Below are 19,201 nucleotides of genomic sequence, written 5' to 3'. Positions count from 1 at the left end.
ATATAAAGGCAAAAATGTACTTAAGTTAGCCTAAAATATATAAATACTTAAGTACATGAAAGCATAATGTAAACATTTTGACAGATTATATTACGAATCCAATCATCCTTTTGTATTGTTCTTAAAATTAAATTAATTTTAATGCTGGGCATTAACTGATCACACTGCACTTGAGTAACCCAGACTAGCGAGTCTGTCTTGTCTTCATCCCATTCAGCTCTTAATTTCAACATTCAAATACACTTAAACACAGTACTGATGAATCTCATGGCCTATGAATTTGTAACAAGGACATTCAAGGTTCAAATGAGAATGCAAGGAGTAAAAAGTTGTAGAAATATAACTGAGTAAGATTACAAGAATTTTGACTTGAATAAAGTATACATTTTCCAGAAACAATACTATATAGTAATAAACTACAACAACGTGAGCATTTTCTTCCTGTACTTAATTTACAAATATAATGGTTTGCTACACAAATCAAACAGCTGTTGCAAAGCTTTAGCAGGTAAATGTGGATCTTCTATGCTTTATAAGAAACACTGTGTATACGCATAAGCATTAACATCTTGTCCTCTGATATTCTCCTCTTCCTTCTTTGTAGGTCCAGTCTCTTATGTGGTTTGTATCCACTGTGATGGTTCTGATGATGATTCCACAGAGTCTAAGACAAGAACACACACAGGTAGTAGTGCTAAATATTAAGTTAAAAACTCACTGTCAGCATATTCACATCATCTATTACATTAATAGACATAAAGACAGATAATACATTAAAGGAAAAAACAACCTAAAACGTCTAAGTAAGGTAATAGCTCACCAGAAGCCATCAGATCATGGTCAGAAATATTTGTTTACATAAAGGACCCAAGGTCTACTCATTTATAGCCGCTGCCTCAAAAACAAAGGGGATTACATCAGATGCAATGGATTAGAGAGCAGGAGGAGACTGGGGCACTGCTGTGTTTTCATGTTCACTGTAAACGTAACTGAATCATCCATGATAAATGACTAATGTTAGTGATATTTGCAGTATTTGTTTGCTGCATGATCTGTGAATATTTGTGGCATATCTGTATAACGTTTATGACAAAACTTATAAGTGAAAAACGGTTGAACTATACGGCCCACCACTAACTCTGTTTAACACTAAAACATAGGTAACTGATGAAGCAGCAATTGCAAGTGAAATCACTTACTGGAGTCAGAAGTGGTTGCTATGAGAACCTACACCTGCATCATAGCGCTGCTCTTAGTCTAACAGTAAGAAAGAACAACAGAGAAGTTACATTTGCATTTGTTCATGTTTGTAGTTCTTTTTTGGCCCGATTGTCCGAGTGAGTTTGGTTTTCAAAGTGAGGATCTTACTGTTTGAGCTTCATACACATCAGCTGAGTACTTGGTCCTCAGATTAACAGCCGTGTATGAGTTGTTGCATGTGTTGGACTCTGGGCCAACATTCTGTTGCAAGAAGAAAAGAAGAGTATATCAGCACCACGCACAGCTGCCTCACTCTGCAACTGTATGGCTAAACAGCACTGCATGATTCTGCACTCTACCTGGAGGCCATGATGATTAATGACGCACACATTTTAATAGATTACACACCTCATAATCATCTTCAATTGCTGTCTTCTTCTTCCTCCTTTTGCGTTCAGCTTTACTGTGATCATTTCCACTTGTTGTCTGATTCTTCTTGCTTTCATCTGCGCCACGTTCACTTCCATTTGTTATCTGCTTATTTCTCTTGCTTTACATTGTATGATATCATGCTTAATTATTATCATAGCAAATTCTGAATATGGATTGTGAATATGTTGTTTGAGTTCCACCTAATGATCATCATGTGTTGCTTTAGAAAGAGTGTTTTTTAAGCAATCTGTTGACATTATTGAAATACTTTTTTAATTAATGTTTTGGTGAAAAACCACATTGATCTAATTTTCCCTTTACTTCAAATGTAGGTATCTAACCAGGACATGTTTGGTGTCCAAATTTTGCTTCTTTATTTTAAAACTGGAGCTATTAGGCTAACATTGCAAACCAACACTAGTCAATAGTCACCCAAATCTTTTCTGTCAACACAATTTTAGATATCATGCTGAATTCTGACTCCCCTGGCATATGGCCTGCAATGCCTCCTTTGTTTTTCCATATGAAGGGTAGTCACAACACATATCGACTAAAATAGTTGGGTTCAGCAACGCAGTGAAGTTTATTTTTATTGTTTGCATTAACTTATGGTGTCCTCTAAACCACACTTATTGAAGACCTGGATGCAGTTTAAGTAGATGGAGAGATGTTTTGGGAATATTAATGGAAGAGGTTTGGGTGACTATTGACTTCTAGCGTTTGTTAGCCATGCTAGCCTTACAGGTCCAGCTCTAAAGTAAAGGACCAAACATGTCTTTGCTGATTGACTTCATCTAGTTTGAGTCAGACCGTTCCTTTAAAAGCTGTGCTTTGTGCAGTTTCCCAGACAGGAATTAAACCATATCATGGAATAAACTGCAGTGCCAATGGTGAATCGCCGCTAGAAAAATTCTTTTAGCCTAGGCCTAGGCTTAATTGGGTTTGGGAAACTGACCCTAAATGTTGGATAGTTGGGTACAGAGTTTGACTGTGACTGTGAGAATGGCTTAAACATTAAAGACACATCACCTTATCCACAGAATGTTCAAGACAGCAACTACAGCAAGTCCTCCACAGAATCCACCGATGACAGCAGCTGCAGTCTTTACTTTAGGGCACACCTCTGAGTCAAAGGGTTAAAATACTACAGTTAAGGTCTTTTAAACAGAGAGGAAACAGTCATGTGATGAGGTAGCTAATGCTGCTCACCTATACATGTGACCAGTACAGGGCGTGCAAAGTGATGGCCAATTCTGTTACGAGCCTTGCAGTAGAATGGTGCAATGCCCTCTTTAGTGATACTGGCGATGCTGTAGGTCTGCCCATATGCCACAGGTGCTCTTTCACCTTCTTTATACCAGATGTAGTCCATCACAAGTGGGTTAGCATCGGCGTTGCATTTCAGGGTCATGGACACTGACGTCTTCTTTGGGGAGTCTGAAGTACAACACTTATTTTGATGCAAATTCTTATATGCACAATGTACATAAAACAGTGCCAGTAGATATAAATGGCCTTTACTCACATAAAATGTGAAGCTTTGTGTACTCTGAGAAGGCAGATCCGTGTTGATTGGATGCCCTACACTTGTATTTGTAATTGTCTTCAATGCTGACATCTCTGATGCTATAATTCTGACCGTAGCCTGTTTGTGAATCCTCTTTTCCTGATCTCTTAAACCAGGTGTAGCTCTTCACAGGTGGGTTTGCTTCACTGCTGCAAATCAGAGTCACTGACCCTCCCTCAAGTATTTCACTAGATGGTCTACTAGACACCCTCTTTGGGCCATCTGCAAACAACAACAAAAAAAAAAAACACAATTTACAATAGAATTCCGCTGTTGGACTAACCCAGCAGTAGCCTGTCCAATAATCCAATAATCTCAAAAAATATTCTTTTTCTCTGTAAACAGAAAAGCACACTGCCTTTGCAACACACTGATTGCTGTCCATTTGTCAATCCACATTACTTTGACCACACATTGGACAACAGGGAAATGTCTAAACTGATTAAAGATTAGCAACCACTAGCTTTCCTTAACAAGGCAATGGGAAATACAATGAAACACTGAGTTACTGTAATGTTAGCAATAGGTTATTGATGACACATTTTCAAGCGTTTTGATTAAAGATGAATAGACATGTATCTGACCTGAGCGCAGATGCTTTCAGACAGGTGTACTGCATAATAAACAATTAACATCGTACCATGTTCTGTGGCCTGCATAAAAATGTTTAGTAGATCCAGCTCGATTTTGGGTAAAGGTAGCAAGAGGACAGGAGTTCAGTGATTTTAAAGATGATCGATTATTTATTATTATAGTGGATATAGATGTTATTGTTCTCAAAATTAGCCATGTTTGGCAAAAATCTAAGAACTAACAAGGCACACTTAGCTAAGAATTACATGTAAGCCACTAAGAAGAAACCAGAGACAATCTAACACAACAGGCAGCAGGTTTGGGGACGGGACAGTCTTTGCACTAGGCAAAAGTAAGCAGCTGCCTAGGGCCCCAACGAGCTCAGGTTCTCATGAAAATACAAATTAGATGTACATGCTGATGATAAATCTTAATGTCGCTGTTATTTGCAATTGTAGCAATAATTTTCAGTAATTTCAAAGCAGCCCCACCCCCTGGTCAGGGTTATAAAGGACTATTCCATATTGTTATGTGATGACAGATTAATATAAACAAAGTATATAAAAGATCATCTACATAGAAAAGATGTTCTTTAGTGTGATTTTCTAGAAGTTGAGAGGGACAATCAAGTAAACCTATTTTTCTACAGCAAATGGGTTTTGGGCAGGAGGACGCTAGCATTACTACTACTTTGTTGGCGAGCGGAGCAGCTCACTGGCTGTTTGCACTCACAGATGTCAAGAACGTACATGCAACGCCATTCTAAACCCCTATAATTCAAGTTTAAAAGCTCTTAAAAATATACAGCAGTGTTAAATTGTTTTATGCTATTCAGTGTTCAGGAACTAAATGTATTCTTTTACGTTTAAAACGTTTAAGCATTAATAAACTATGACTTTACTCAAAAGCTCCATCTTAACCCATTCATTTTGGACTCGCTCGGGAGCTCCCTCTAGTGGTTGAGAAACCCGGAAGAGATTACAGAGTGAGAATTCTCTGGGGCAACCATCCTCAACTTTGACCAGACTATTTAAGTGGAGCTTTCACAGTGCTCAGTCTTGAGTTTACCTGCATTGTGGCTCCTGACTCAGTATTGTTGTCATTTATGCTCATGTTACAACTCAGTTGTCTCTTGGCTTCTAGAACTATGGTACTGCATGTAGAATGTATTAAAAAAACAAAAAACTTTTTTTATCTCAGCAGCAAGTGTTGACTGTTCTCTTCCAAGTTTCTCAGTCTTCTTCCCAAGCCTTCTTCTTCCCCCACCCCTGACCTACCAGTGAGAGTGGGGTGGCAGCTCAGTGGAACTTCCAGGTCTGTTTATCTAGCAATCTGGTTTGCACCCCATGTGGGGTAAGTCAGAGTTTCCTTTTCTATAAGCTATTAAAGTTCTAGTTTTTAAGTTTTTATCACTGACTGCTGTTTCTATGAGTTCCACTGGGTTTTCTATCCAGTTGGCTCTACACTTGGGTTCATTTTTCTGTTCTAAGTGGTGGCTCACCCAGTTAATTTTGGTCTCCTACACTATGAGACCTGGGTTTGATTTCCACCTAGGCTAAGTCCTCATGTTACATTATGTCATAAACAGTTTATCAGCCTCCTTCTACCTACTGCTGCTGTTGTATAGATATTATTTCGATAGTGGACTATTCTTAGCACAGCAGTGGCACTAGCATGGTTTTGTGGGGGTGCTGGTATTATTGACCATTTTCAGGGTCGCTCACTCAGAATTATTCTTTGGGCACTCTAGAAGTACATTATTTTGAGCTGATGGCTTGGAAGTTTAGTCAGGTTTAGAGAACTATTGTGTGTAAAATGTACATAAAATAATGTTCCAGTACATTCGAAGGTCCACTTACATAAAATGTCAAGGGCCGTGGATTCTGAGAATGCAGATCCGTGCCGGTTGGATGCCCTGCACTTGTATTTATGACTGTCTTCAACGCTGGTATGTGTGATGGTGTAATTCTGCCCAGTCCCAATTTTTATATCCTCTGTTCCTGATCTCTTAAACCAGGTGTAGCTCTCCACAGGTGGATTTGCATCACTGCTGCAGGTCAGAGTCACTGAACCACCTTCAGCTATTCCACCAGAAGGTCCAGACACTACAACATTCTTTGGGCGATCTGTAAAAAGATAAAAATGGTAAAGATATCAAATATGGTAAAGATAAAAAAAGTCATTAAAAATGATCTCACACTGAAAACATGAGCAAAATACATCCTTTGATAGAAGTAAATTTAGAAAAAAAAGAAAAAGTCATAAAATCAAAATCATAAAATTTAACAACCATGTGTTGTAGGTGTTGGCACCCCAAAATTGTGTACTTTGTGTAAGATTTCCTTTGCAAACATCACAGTAATTAAATGAGCAAGGAATCTGAAATCACTCTTCAGCACTGACTCACATCACAGATCCTTCACCATACTTAACAGTGGGGATGAGGTTCTTCTCTGTGTAACCATCCTTCTTATTCCAAATCATTCTGGAGCATTTGTTGCCAGAGAGCTCTATTTTTGTCCCCTCAGACTATAGAACCCAGTTCTAATTAAAGTTCCAGTAGCATCTAGCACACTTCAGGCATTTTCAGGTACACTTTCTTCTGGCATTCTCTCTGACTTCCTTATTGATATGGAGGTGCCATCTAATTGTAGTTTTGGAGACTGGGTGACTCCAATATGCTACCATCTTCTGTAAACCTCCAGCTGTGATGATTGGAGAACTGTTTTGCATTTCTAACCATCCTCTTCACTCTGTAAAAGGGGCAAAATACATTTGTTTCCTCTTCAATCCAGGTTCACTAGAGCTCTGTTTGTGTGAAACTTCGTAGTTATTGCCCCAACAGTGAACACGGTCAGCGGTTTTCAGGGGTAGAGCAGATACAGATCTTCTAAGGGCAACACTGTGAACCACTGTGTTACTATGACATTAATATACATATTTGCATTTGCAATAACTGGGTCAAAATTATCATTCTCAATGGTCATGCATGAATAGCATTTGTAGAACATAAAAGGCAATCTTTTACATAAGCACAATAGTGCCCCCTTCTCTTTTTACCAGTAACTTCTTTAGGCCAAACTCACTTCTTTACATTTTAAATATAATACTCCATAGTTGCCAACTTTGGAGTGGTAGAATAGGATAGATGCATTCAGCCAACTAAATCTCCACAAACATGCACATTCATACAGCTCTAGATCATGGCATTAAGTTGTGGAACAGTGCAGTTATTTTGGTTTTCAACCCAACCTAAAAGAGAGAGAATGGGATATGAAAGGATGCCTACAGTGGATGCTGGACTGCTTTCATTGCATGCTTTGCACAAGTATTGTTCTCTGAATCTGAACTAGGTGTAATTCACAGTCACATTGCTTAAATTATAGCATGTCAGCATTGATAAACTACCCTCCACTATTTCACCAGATGGATGAACACTAGGCCCAACACATTTGATGTGGAACTGGAGAGTTTAGACTGGAAAAGTGTGCTGCTCAATGTGGATATACACTGTTATTAGGCATATAAACAATTATTAGGCAAGTCTTATTTTTGAGAATTATTTTTATTAACGACCAACTACAGCGCTCTCGGCTAATCCAAAATGTTAATAATCCTCAAACATGAATGTTTAAGAAAAATAAAGTGAAGAAAAATAAAGTGAAGTTTTGTTTTTCTTAGGAGAATATCTATGTGTGCACAATTATTGGGCAACTATAATGGTGCAGAATTATTACGCAGCTAAATGAAAAACACACATTATCCCATCTCACTTTTTTATTTTCATCTGTTCAAGTGAGAATTATAAACAAACAACTCAAAGCTTTCCAATGAACATTTCTGAGAAATAAAAAATAAATTAGTGACCAATATAGCCCCCCCTTCTTTTCAGTAACAGTGATAAGCCCTTCATTCATGGAGTCTGTCAGTTTCTTGATCTGTTGATGATCAACTTTTTGTGCAGCAGCGACCACAGCCTCCCAGACCCTGTTCAGAGAGGTGTACTGTTTTCCTTCACTGTAAATCTCCCATTTAAGAATTGCCCACACGTTCTCAATTGGGTTCAGGTCAGGTGAGGAAGGGGGCCATTAAGGCCTTTACTGGCGAGCCATGCAGAGGAGTACTTGGATGCATGTGACTGAGCATTGTCCTGCATAAAAATCAGTGTCTTTTTGAAAGATGCAGATTCTTCCTGTACCACTGCTTAAAGAAAGTGTCTTCTAAAAACTGGCAGTAGGCTTGGGAGTTGATTTTTAGCCCATCTTCAACCCGAAAAGGTCAAACCAGCTCATATTTAATAATACCAGCCCATACCAGTACCCCACCTCCACCTTGCTGGCGTCTGACTCGAAGTGGAGCTCTGTCCCGTTACTGATCCAGCCACGGGCCCATCCATCTGGTCCGTCAAGAGTCACTCTCATTTCATCAGTCCATAATACCTTTGAAAAATCTGTCTTCAGATTCTTCTTGTACCAGTCTAGACACTTCAGCTTATGTGTCTTGTTCAGTGGTGGTCGGGTTTCAGCCTTCCTTACCTTGGCCGTGTCTCTGAGCGCTGAACATCTTGTACTTCTTGATACTCCATGTAGGTTGCAGTTCTGGAATATAATGGGTTCCTGGTAGCTTCACGCTTGATTCTTCTCAAATCCTTGGCAGTTAATTTGCGTCTTTTTTTCTCAACACGTTTCTTGTGACCCTGTTGACTTTTTGCAACAAAACGTTTGATGGTTCTGTGATCACGCCCCAATATCTCAGCAATTTCAAGAATTCTGCATCCCTCTGAGAGACTTTTGGTAATTTTTAAATTTTCAGAGTCAGTTCAATCTCTTTTTTGGCCGATTTTGCCTAAAGAAAAAAGCTGCCTAATAATTATGCACAACTTCATATAGGGTGTTGACCTCCTTAGGCCACACCCTCCCTCATTACACAGATACACATCACCTGCTATGCTTAAATCCATTAAGCATTCAAGTTTATCCAGCTTGGAGTTAGAAAATATGCCTAAAAATGATAATATGGTCAAAATACTCTCTTGCCTAATAATTGTGCACACAGTGTACTCAACAAAACAACTGAAACTGTCTTTTGATGTAGAAGCCAGTGGGAAGTTTGACTCACCTTGTTTTCCCTTTCACAACCTCACAACATTAAAACATAAAAGATTTTTTTACCAGTGATTTATGTTGCAATAGCACAGTGCCTTCAAATTACCTCACCTTCTGTCTCAGTTGTCTTGCTAATAGTGTGTGTTAGAGGGGCTGATGTTGCTGATGAAGAAGAAGAGAGTTTTTAAATTAATCCATCATAAATACATATTATATATATTCCTGCTGCTGTTAGACTGTACAACTAGCACTGCTTCAATAGACTCCCCCAGTTCATCACCATACTCATGCTATATACTCAGTACTTCATGTGCAATAGTCTATGTGTAATATTCAGCACATGTAAAATATCCATATGGTATATATTCTTATCTTATCAATGCATTGATACATTTTTTAATAAGTGAATTATATAAATAACAATAATAAGAAGAAGCAGAAAAAGAAACATTTGTTGCATAATGATGTTAGAAAGCTGGCTTGGTTCATTTGAAATTGTATAAAATGCTGGCTGTAATATTTTTGGCTTCTCTTTGTTTTTAAAGCAAAACTCAACAATGAATTGATTTTGACTGGTCGGGGCATCATTGTTCAACAAGTTCACTATTCAGAAGTCTGGAATCACAAATGTATAAAATTATTCTAATATAATTGTTCTACGCAACTTCACAGGTGTCACATCATTTGTAAGAAGCTGTGGAAAAATGAATTATACTTTAAATGTGTACAGAAATGATCATTCTGAAACCATTATTTATAACATCAAGAATGAAGATCATTTGCAGATAATTTGACCAAAAGTTGTTTGTAAACTTATGAACAATTATTTTTAATAATCATTTTTAATAATCAATACATCAGCAATAGTTAATAATATTAACTATTAATATAACAAGTGATTACAAACTTCAGTTCAGTAGCAGTTCAGTTATTCTGCTTTTTTACCCAACCTAAAAGCAAGAATGGGAGAGAAGAAGATGCCTATAGCATAATATCAGGAACACTATATCATACAAGTTTGTAACCACTGGTTATATGAATAATTTTTCATAATTTTATAGACACTTTTATACACACTAGTGACTTTTTTGTCTAATTATCTGCCTCAAGATTTGATCACCACTGGTCATTATTATAAAATATCTAAAATGACTTTATCCTAGATGTATTTAAGAATCATGAAGTTAAACCTGTACATTTCTGTAGTTCAAAGAATGTGACATCTTTAAGGACCACTCTGGCCAAAATGAAAAATTTTACTAATGCTACATCTCTTGTAAACTTGCTTTCTCACATCCTACAGCAGTGCTGTAGCAGTCCCAAGAGTGAGTTTCCAGTTTAAAGATTAAAGAAACCCTCATTAATGTATTCTAAGGTTGTAGTTTTTTGTTTTTGGAAAAAAAAAAACACAACTGCTGTTTCTGGGGTGGATTTTTGGGGCTGAGGTTTAATTTATTTATTTATTCATTTATTTGTTTGTTGGTCAATGCAGAAGCAAGGTAGATAGTTAACATTACTACTAAGAAGCCAAATGATTGCATCCTGTAATGATCCAGACTAGACCAGTGATGACCACTAATGCAGTTATGAACACCGAGCTAAGACAGAATACAGGCAAATAACCAAATATAAGGAGCACAAACAAAAACAAGTAAAAGAGGCCTAGTAAATAAACAAAAGGCTAAGCTGTTCTAGGCTAAGATAATACAAGGCAAGTAGAGGTTAAACTGGAAATAGGCTAATGCTAAGATAACTGTTAGGTTAATGGCTAAACTAAGTGCTTTAGCATTTGAACAATTCATTTAATTGGAGTGTCCAGAACACTGTCAAAGTGCATGTGTGAGAATATTGCTACTGAAAAAAATAGTTTTTATATTGTTACTTAACCAGTGAAGTGATTCTATTAAGAATACACTATATCACCAAAAGTATTTGCTCGTCTGCCTTCACACACATATGAACTTGAGTAACATCCCATTCTTAATCCATAGGGTTCAGTATGATGTTCACCCACCCTTTGCAGCAATAACAACTTCAACTCTTCTGAGAAGGCTTTCCACAAGGGATTGTGTTTATGAGAATTTTTGACCATTCTTCCAGAAGTGCATTTATGAGGTCAGACACTGATGTTGGACGAGAAGGCCTGGCTCGCAGTTTCCGTTCTAATTCCTCCCAAATGTGTTCTGTCAGGTTAAGGTCAGGACTCTGTGCAGGCCAGACAAGCTCTTCCACACCAAATTCACTCATCCATGTCTTTATGCACCTTGCTTTGTGCACTGGTGCGCAGTCATATTGGAACAGGAAGGGGCCGTCCCCAAACTGTTCCCACAAAGTTTGGAGCATGAAATTGTCCAAAATCTCTTGACCTGCTGAAGCATTAAGAGTTCCTTTCACTGGAACTAAGGGGCCGAGTCCAGCTCCTGAAAAACAACCCCACACCATAATCCCCCTTCCACCAAACTTTACACTTGGCACAATGCAGTCAGGCAAGTATCGTTGTCCTGCCAACCGCCAAACCCAGAGTCATCCATTGGATTGCCAGATTGAGAAGCGTGATTCATCACTCCAGAAAACAAGTCTGCACTGCTCTAGAGTCCAGTGGCGGCACTTTATAACACTGCATTCGATGCTTTGCATTGCGTTTGGTGACGTAAGGCTTGGCTGCAGCTACTCAATCTTGGAAGCCCATTCCATGACGCTCTCTACAGTGTTTTTGAGCTAATCTGAAGGCCACATTAAGTGGCTGAGTTGCTGTCGTTCCCAATAGCTTCCACTTCTAATAATACTAACAGTTGACTGTGGAATATTTAGTAACAGGAAATTTCACAGCTTGTTGCACATGTGGCACCTATCACGGTACCATGCTGGAATTCACTGAGCTTCTGAGAGTGACCTATTCTTTCACAAATGTTTGTAGAAGCAGTCTGAATACCTAGGTGCTTGGTTTTATATATCTGTGACCATGGAAGTGATTGGAACACCTGTATTCAATTTGGATGGGTGAGTGAACACTTTTGGCAATATAGTGTATTTTAGTAAGCCTGAGAACAATAGCACAGTTATAGTGGGCCCCCACTAGTTTGTAGCACCCTCCCACCCCAAATACATTCATACATGCATACACATATCTTATGGTAAAATTACAAGAGACAAAAATGGCTAGTGTGACTTACTATACAGAGTGTCTGTAGAGTCTGCAGAAAGAGTCCTGCAGAGGCAAGGATAGTAAATAAGAGTGAGTGGAGAAATAAATACTCTTTATATTTATTTTCCCTCCTTTGACCTCTTTTGTCAATGTTTTATCAAACCAAAATACAAAATGGAAAAAATTCACATCAAGCAAAATTGTATGTATGTGACATGATGTATGTGAAACTATGTTGTCTGAAGGGAAATTACCTCTCATTAAAACTACACTATATAGGTTTGAGGAATTTCTGGCGGGTTGACCACTAGATTCCATATAATTAAAACCACAGATGAACTTGATTATAGTTTAAGACATAAGAAATCTTTATTCAAAACCAAAAAATGTTTTTTTAGCCTGTTAGTTTTTTATTGTACACATCAATAGATTTTTTTTATCATGTCAAACAAGCTAATAGCCACACGCACCACAGAACATGTTCAATTCTGGCTGTCATTCCAACACCAGTCAGTTGACTTTATTCTATCAGATATGACACTTTATACTCCAAATGTATGCTGTTTTAGCATCTCTTAGCTGGAACCAAGCCTGTACTGTGGTATGTGGTACTTTTCCCATATGGAAATCTGATATGGAAACGGATTTAAAATATAGGACATATATTATCATCTATGGATTTCCCTTATATCACATGTATATTAGTCACTTATGGACATATATGTGACACGTATGCCAACTTATTTGAAATTGGCCATGGGACAAATTTCAGCCATATATCAGCATATACAGACATAAGTGTGTAACACATAATTTTCACAGCATAGGTACAGGCTCCTGCAGATGAAATTATACATTGATTGGGCTATAAATATCTGCAGCGGGTGTGTGATGGGATTCATAGATTGAGAAGAAGTGGTACAGTGCAGCAAATGTCTCTCTCAATGCGTGGAAAATGGGGCACAAAGCAGATGTTATTTGATACCTGCATTTGATACCATATGAAATATATATTCAAATATCAGATTTCTGTATGGTTTAGCCTGCTAACTAAGCTAACGTTAGCTTAGCCCAACAGGCTACAGTGTAAAACAAAGCAGGATAGGTTTGATGTTGGTTTTCTGTCACTTTAAACACCACTGCTGTCTCAAACATCAACTTGTATCATCTACATTTATAACAGCAGAGCATCAGTCCAGAATCAAACCTCTACTGTGGTGTGTGGCAGTGTTTGGATCTGTAGCCCACTAGTTAAGCTAACTAAGAGTGCTGCTAACTGGGAAGAAGGAGCCACCCCGCTGCAAAGAAAATCATAGAAACCATTATGAGAGCCACTGATGGTATTTTGTGTTTTGCTGATGAGTGGATATCACAGTGTCAAGGATTCTGATGGTATTTTGTGTTTAGCTGATGAGTGGATATCACAGTGTCAAGGATTCTGATGGTATTTTGTGTTTTGTTGATGAGTGGATATCACAGTGTCAAGGATTCTGATGGTATTTTGTGTTTTGCTGATGAGTGGATATCGCAGTGTCAAGGATTCTAATAGTTTAACAGATGTTCTGGGACTGATTTCAGCTGCATTTAACGGAATCCAAAGGTGTCCTACAAGAAAGTAGTGGTCTCTAATGGCAATCATTAAGCCAATTTGCATTAGAAAGCAAAACCAGGTTTTAATTTTAATGATTATAATGGCCTTTCCTAGATAACAGCACTGTTTAACAGTTAGCAATTGTTAGAATGATGGTTTGACCTTGAGTATTAAATGTGATTAAATGACTGGAGATTATGCACTGCATTCATGTATTTGCAGGCTGTATAAGCAAACTGAACTTTTTTTACTTGTTTTTGGTTTTGAAATAAAGCAGGATGATTTCACACCATACAGACATAAACACAGAACCAGAATCAGTGAATAACTTGAAAGTTAAGTGGAAAACAGGCCTATTTACTATTTAAGGCAAGTTTTGAACTTTTTGAGCACATTGTGCTTAATATGTTTTGCATAATTTTTTAGGGGCTGCAGAACTGGGTAGCAAGTGGGGTGGCAAGAGCTATGAAGGTGGTAGTGTAGTGGAAGACCCTGTAGGTCCACGCTGAATGGCTCTTTGTTATCAGAAGTTTAACAATCTGTAATGATTCTGAGACAACACAATGATTTTATTTCTTTTCTCTAGCAGAATTTTTAAATCCCTTTACAGGTCTTTCTAGCTATGAATCTATTTGTCCTTGGATGACATATATATGATATACATATTTTAAATCATAATTTCACCTTCTGTTATTAAAAAAAACTATTATTTATGGTTTCCAGAAACTTACATGCTGTATTCCGTGTTGTTCAAGTCATATGTTGCAAGCTGAGCTGTTTAAATGATTGTGTTGGAAGAAGAAATAAAGACATTAACCTGCATGTTACTCACTGACCAGTGAGGACACACCATCAACATATAAATCTTCTACTGTCTACTGATATGCTTATATTTATGTAGAAAGAAAAGATGAATGCATTGTTGTTACAATGGCATTTTTTCTATAGTGACTCACCTGGCATCATGAGCAGAAGAATCAGAGAAAGAGGATGAACCATCGTCACTGTGGCTGTGGCTTATATCTATGTAAGGTACAAAGCAAAACTGTAAGTCATTAATTTTGTTGTGGATTAGCATAAAAAATGTTTTGCTGTTCAGCAGGATGCTGATTGGTTGCTGAGTTTGCTCTACCGTCTTGAAAATCTATATTAGCAGAGCTTATTATATTAGCACTTATAATATACATTAGCACTTATAATATACACTATATTTCCAAACATATTCACTCACCCATCCAAATAATTGAATTCAGGTGTTCCAATCACTTCCTTGGCCACAGGTGTATAAAACCAAGCACCTAGGCCTGCAGACTGCCTCTACTAACATTTGTGAAAGAATGGGTCGCTCTCAGGAGCTCAGTGAATTCCAGCATGGTACCGTGATAGGATGCCACCTGTGCAGTCCATTCGAGAAATTTCCTGTTACTAAATATTCCACAGTCAACTGTCAGTGGTATTATACCAAGTGGAATCGATTGGGAACAACAGCAACTTAAAATGACAGAGCCACATAAAATGACAGAGCAAGGTCAGCGGATGCTGAGGTGCATGGTGCGCAGAGGTCACCAACTTTCTGCAGAGTCAATCGCTACAGACCTCTAAACTTCATGTGGCCTTCAGATTAGCTCAAGAACAGTGTAGCGAGCTTCATGGAATGAGTTTCCATGGTCGGGCAGCTGCATCCAAGCATTACATCACCAAGCACAATGCAAAGCGTCAAATGCAGTATGTAAAGCACAGCCACTGGACTCTAGAACAGTGGAGACATGTTCTCTGGAATGATGATTCATGTTTCTCCGTCTGGCAGTCCGATGGACGGGTCTGGGTTTGGTGGTTGCCAGGAGACTGGTGCCAAGCATAAGGTCTGGTGGAGGTAAGATTATGGTGTGTAGTTGTTTTTCAGGAGTTGGGCTTGGTCCCTTAGTTCCAGTGAAAGGAACTCTTAATGCTTCAGCACACCAAGAGATTTTGGACAATTTCCTGCACCCAACTTTGTGGGAACAGTTTGGGGACAGCCCCTTCCTGTTCCAATATGACTGCGTACCAGTGCACAAAGCAAGGTCCATAAAGACATGGATGAGCGAGTTTGGTGTGGAAGAACTTGACTGGCCTGCACAGAATCCTGACCTCAACCCAATAGAAGACCTTTGGGATGAATTAGAGCAGAGACTGTGAGCCAGGCCTTCTCGTCCAACATCAGTGTCTGACCTCATAAATGCACTTCTGGAAGAATGGTCAAAAATTCCCATAAACACACTCCTAACCCTTGTGGAAACCTTGTGCCTTCCCAGAAGAGTTGAAGCTGTAATAGCTGCAAAGGGTGGGCTGACATCATATTAAACCCTATGCATTAAGAATGGGATGTCACTCAAGTTCATATGCGTGTAAAGGCAGATGAGTGAATACTTTTGGAAATATAGTGTACATGCATCTGCTTAGTTGTTAATAATAGAACTAGTGTTCTAGTGTTCAATAATGTCAATGTCTTTGGGTCATCTCACACCTACAACCTGAAAGCCTGACAGGACACACCATGGATTTCCATGAAAAAAGCATTCAAGCATTCAATTATTATTCAGGAACCAAGCAAAATATTAAAATCTTTTCTCTTAGTTTTTAGTCTGATTGTAGTTGGGTTCTAAATTATCTTAAATGTTGAGTTTAATTGTTTACACTTACAAAGTTGGATCACTGTAACCATCACAATTACTTAATAATAATCTAGTGCTAGCAAAAATATAGAGGCAGGAAATGAAGTGCTTTAAAGGCAAATGATCTTTTATTGAACAAGCAACAAGCGAAAACTGCAGTTCAGCACAGGCTAAAATGGCTGGGAAGCAGGTGGGTCAATTTTAGCCACACTGGTGTTGGGACACCACTTAGTCCCCCCCATTAAAGGTCAGCCTTCCCAGTGACCTTACAGATCAGCCGCCTGAGCAACTGCGCAGAAAGCAACTTTGGTGGCTTTCTGAAGTATGGCTGGGAAGCAGGCATGTCACCTCTAACCATACAACTTTCCTTCAGGGTAGACACCATGTAAACATATGTTAAACAAGCATCAACAACTTAAACAACAATAAATGTTTTTCTTCCTGCAAACTGCCTTCCGAGAGCCCCTTTACATGTTCCCATGGTAGCATATTCAGTGGCAGGACACTTACATTATTATGGTAAAATAATATAAGCTTTGTGATGGGTTGTTATAATAGTCTTTTTTACTCAATGCTGGGTTAACTTAACCATGAATGTAGGGTTGTTTTATTTTCAGCTGATCTATGTATGATTATGATGAGGAGGAGGAGGATGATGAAGATAGCACAAGTTTTTAAGTCTTTTTTACATATGATTTTATTATTTACAGCCTAAAAATGCTGAAACACTGGGTTATTTCTCTCTCTCACCCCATTACCCAGCATTTACTTAGTCATAAGGTACTCTATAAATGATCACTGGTAACTAAAAACCTATCAAGCTTGCTAATGATTAAGTGCTGAAGTTAATTTTGAGTAAAAAAATACAAAAACAAGATTTTGGAAGCATTGCCTCTATAAAGGTCAAATCTACATTTTGATAACAGACATATGATATTATATGATATGATATATATTGCCCAGCAACTAGTAACAAAGGTTAGAAGTGTAGTGTGGTTAACGTCCACCGCACCTGTAACTAATATGTTTTGTCATTTATATATATATATCCGTTCTGTCTACAGCTAATATTCACATTCTTTGTATTGTGTACATTGTTCCCACAAATGGTGCAGAAATCTCATTTGCTTTTGTTTTTTATGAATCAGCTTTTTTTCTATTTTCAAACCAAACGTTTGGAGAACACAAACATGAATTCATTTTTCTGTTATTCCTGTGTTATTCCTAGTCTGATTCTGAGGGATATTAAAGAAGGATTTCTCAATATAGCTCCTAAAACTTGTCATCTAAAATGTATTAAAAATTATGTACAATAAAATGAGATACCAACAATAAAATATTGCATATTTAATTACTTGAGATCTAATTCAGTATATAAGCTTACTGTTTTAAACCAAAATGAAGTTTCTTACCTTGGTAAGTGAAGTCTGCAACACCTACATACCAAATGATGAGTTCCTGGATGTACTAAACTTTGCACACACAGTCAGGCTGCATGTGGCTAACACCTTTTTTTTATGCAACAGTCACTATTACAGAGTAATTGTACCATAATAGAACAGTGTGTGTAACTTACGTTAGAACCGTGTTCATTGCTTAAAACATTTTCAAATGATGAAGAGTTGAGTTTGAGGTCACCACGAAAAGGTTTTTGCAAATGCATTTAGAGATGTGTTTTTATTTGCACACAGTGGACCCCAATGTGTACCATGGCACATCTCTACTGAGGGCTAATTCCAGCAGAAAAATGCACCTTATCACAAAGCACAAATCATCTTAAACTACTGCCATGAGCATGACAATGACATGACAATGACTACAGTGGACCTCAATGGCCTGTCCAGATCTGAATCCTACACAGCACCAGCATGTAGTTGTAGTAGTAGATGAGAAATCTGCAGCAATTGTGCTGTTCAGTTATGTCAACAAATATTTCTAGCATCTTGTTGAATCCATGCCAGTTCAGTGATGCAGTTTGGTATAGTAGATGCTTTTTAATGTACACAGAGATTTAGAGGTTTTCTGAGTTGGTGTGTATACACACACACACACACACACACACACAAAACCCTGCTTCCAGAAAAGTTGTGACATTGTGCAAAATGTAAATAAAAACAGAATGCAATGATTTGCAAATAATTTAAACCATATATTAAATTGAAAATAATACAAAGACAAGTTGCATAATGCTAAAAAAACACTTGGAACATCTCACAACTAACTAGTTTAATTGGCAACAGGTCAGTAACATGATTGAGTTTAAAAAGAGCATCTCAGAGAGGCTGAGTCTTTCAGAAGTAAAATTGGTTCACCACACTGAAAGACTGCACAGGCAAATAGTGCAACACTTCAAAAATAATGTTTCTCAACATAACACAGCAAAGAACTTTATCATATATGGTACATATCATTAAAGGATACAGAGAATCTGGATTTCTGTATGTAAGTGACAAGACTGAAAACGTGCACTAACTGGCCATGATCTTCAGGCCCTCATATCTTACAACTTCTGGCCCCGCTTGAGGTGGCTGCCTGTTCCAGTAGCTCAATGTCTACATCTTCTATTTTTTTGGTAAATAGCATCTTTTTACCCACTCTCTTTCTTTTCTGGATATTGAGGCAGGATCTAAAGCATTTACACAACTTTTTTTAGAACTTTTTAAACTTTTATTGACTTTTCAATGTATAATTTAACGGAACTTTCAGATTGCAACTGCATCGTGCACCCTTGCTTTGTGTACACAAGGAATCAGCTGATCGTGCCGCGGAAGCTGGCGGCTTTGTTTACATCGCAGCAGCCAGTGACAATAGCAGAGCTGAGACATCCTTACCAGGGCTGCAGAGCGGGAAAGAAACAGTGGGAAAAGAAGCAGAGATACAAACCAAATCTTCCTTCAATAATTATGAGGAATGTACGGTCACTGGCTAACAAAAAGG

The 19,201-nt window shown here is 38.0% G+C and overlaps 1 protein-coding gene across 1 annotated transcript; it reads right to left on the bottom strand.

The window, feature by feature from the left end:
* Positions 1 to 87: 87 nt before the first annotated feature.
* Positions 88 to 17,722, bottom strand: LOC108441282 (carcinoembryonic antigen-related cell adhesion molecule 5-like). The gene is made up of 13 exons (XM_017720721.2): positions 17,677 to 17,722; positions 14,570 to 14,636; positions 14,345 to 14,387; positions 12,051 to 12,085; positions 8,989 to 9,039; positions 5,632 to 5,898; positions 3,158 to 3,421; positions 2,842 to 3,069; positions 2,662 to 2,755; positions 1,609 to 1,750; positions 1,369 to 1,461; positions 1,200 to 1,257; positions 88 to 664 (listed from the first exon to the last, which is right to left on the bottom strand). The coding sequence occupies exons 2-12, from the start codon at positions 14,610 to 14,612 to the stop codon at positions 1,228 to 1,230; spliced, it is 1,290 nt and encodes a 429-aa protein (XP_017576210.2). The 5' UTR covers positions 14,613 to 14,636; positions 17,677 to 17,722; the 3' UTR covers positions 88 to 664; positions 1,200 to 1,227.
* Between the last annotated feature and the right edge of the window lie 1,479 nt (positions 17,723 to 19,201).

The sequence above is a fragment of the Pygocentrus nattereri genome, chromosome 1 (genome assembly GCF_015220715.1).
Source record: "Pygocentrus nattereri isolate fPygNat1 chromosome 1, fPygNat1.pri, whole genome shotgun sequence".
NCBI lineage: Eukaryota > Metazoa > Chordata > Actinopteri > Characiformes > Serrasalmidae > Pygocentrus > Pygocentrus nattereri.
This window is presented reverse-complemented; position numbering and strand designations above follow the sequence as displayed.

What these genes read in the sequence shown, in the direction of transcription:
- LOC108441282 (XM_017720721.2), bottom strand. Translation starts at nt 14,612, where the DNA reads ATGGTTCATCCTCTTTCTCTGATTCTTCTGCTCATGATGCCAG. An exon ending in CACAAAGCTTCACATTTTAT is followed by an intron (nt 3,070 to 3,157) that starts GTGAGTAAAGGC and finishes GTTGTACTTCAG; the next exon opens with ACTCCCCAAAGAAGACGTCA. An exon ending in ATGTGTATGAAGCTCAAACA is followed by an intron (nt 1,258 to 1,368) that starts GTAAGATCCTCA and finishes TCTTACTGTTAG; the next exon opens with ACTAAGAGCAGCGCTATGAT.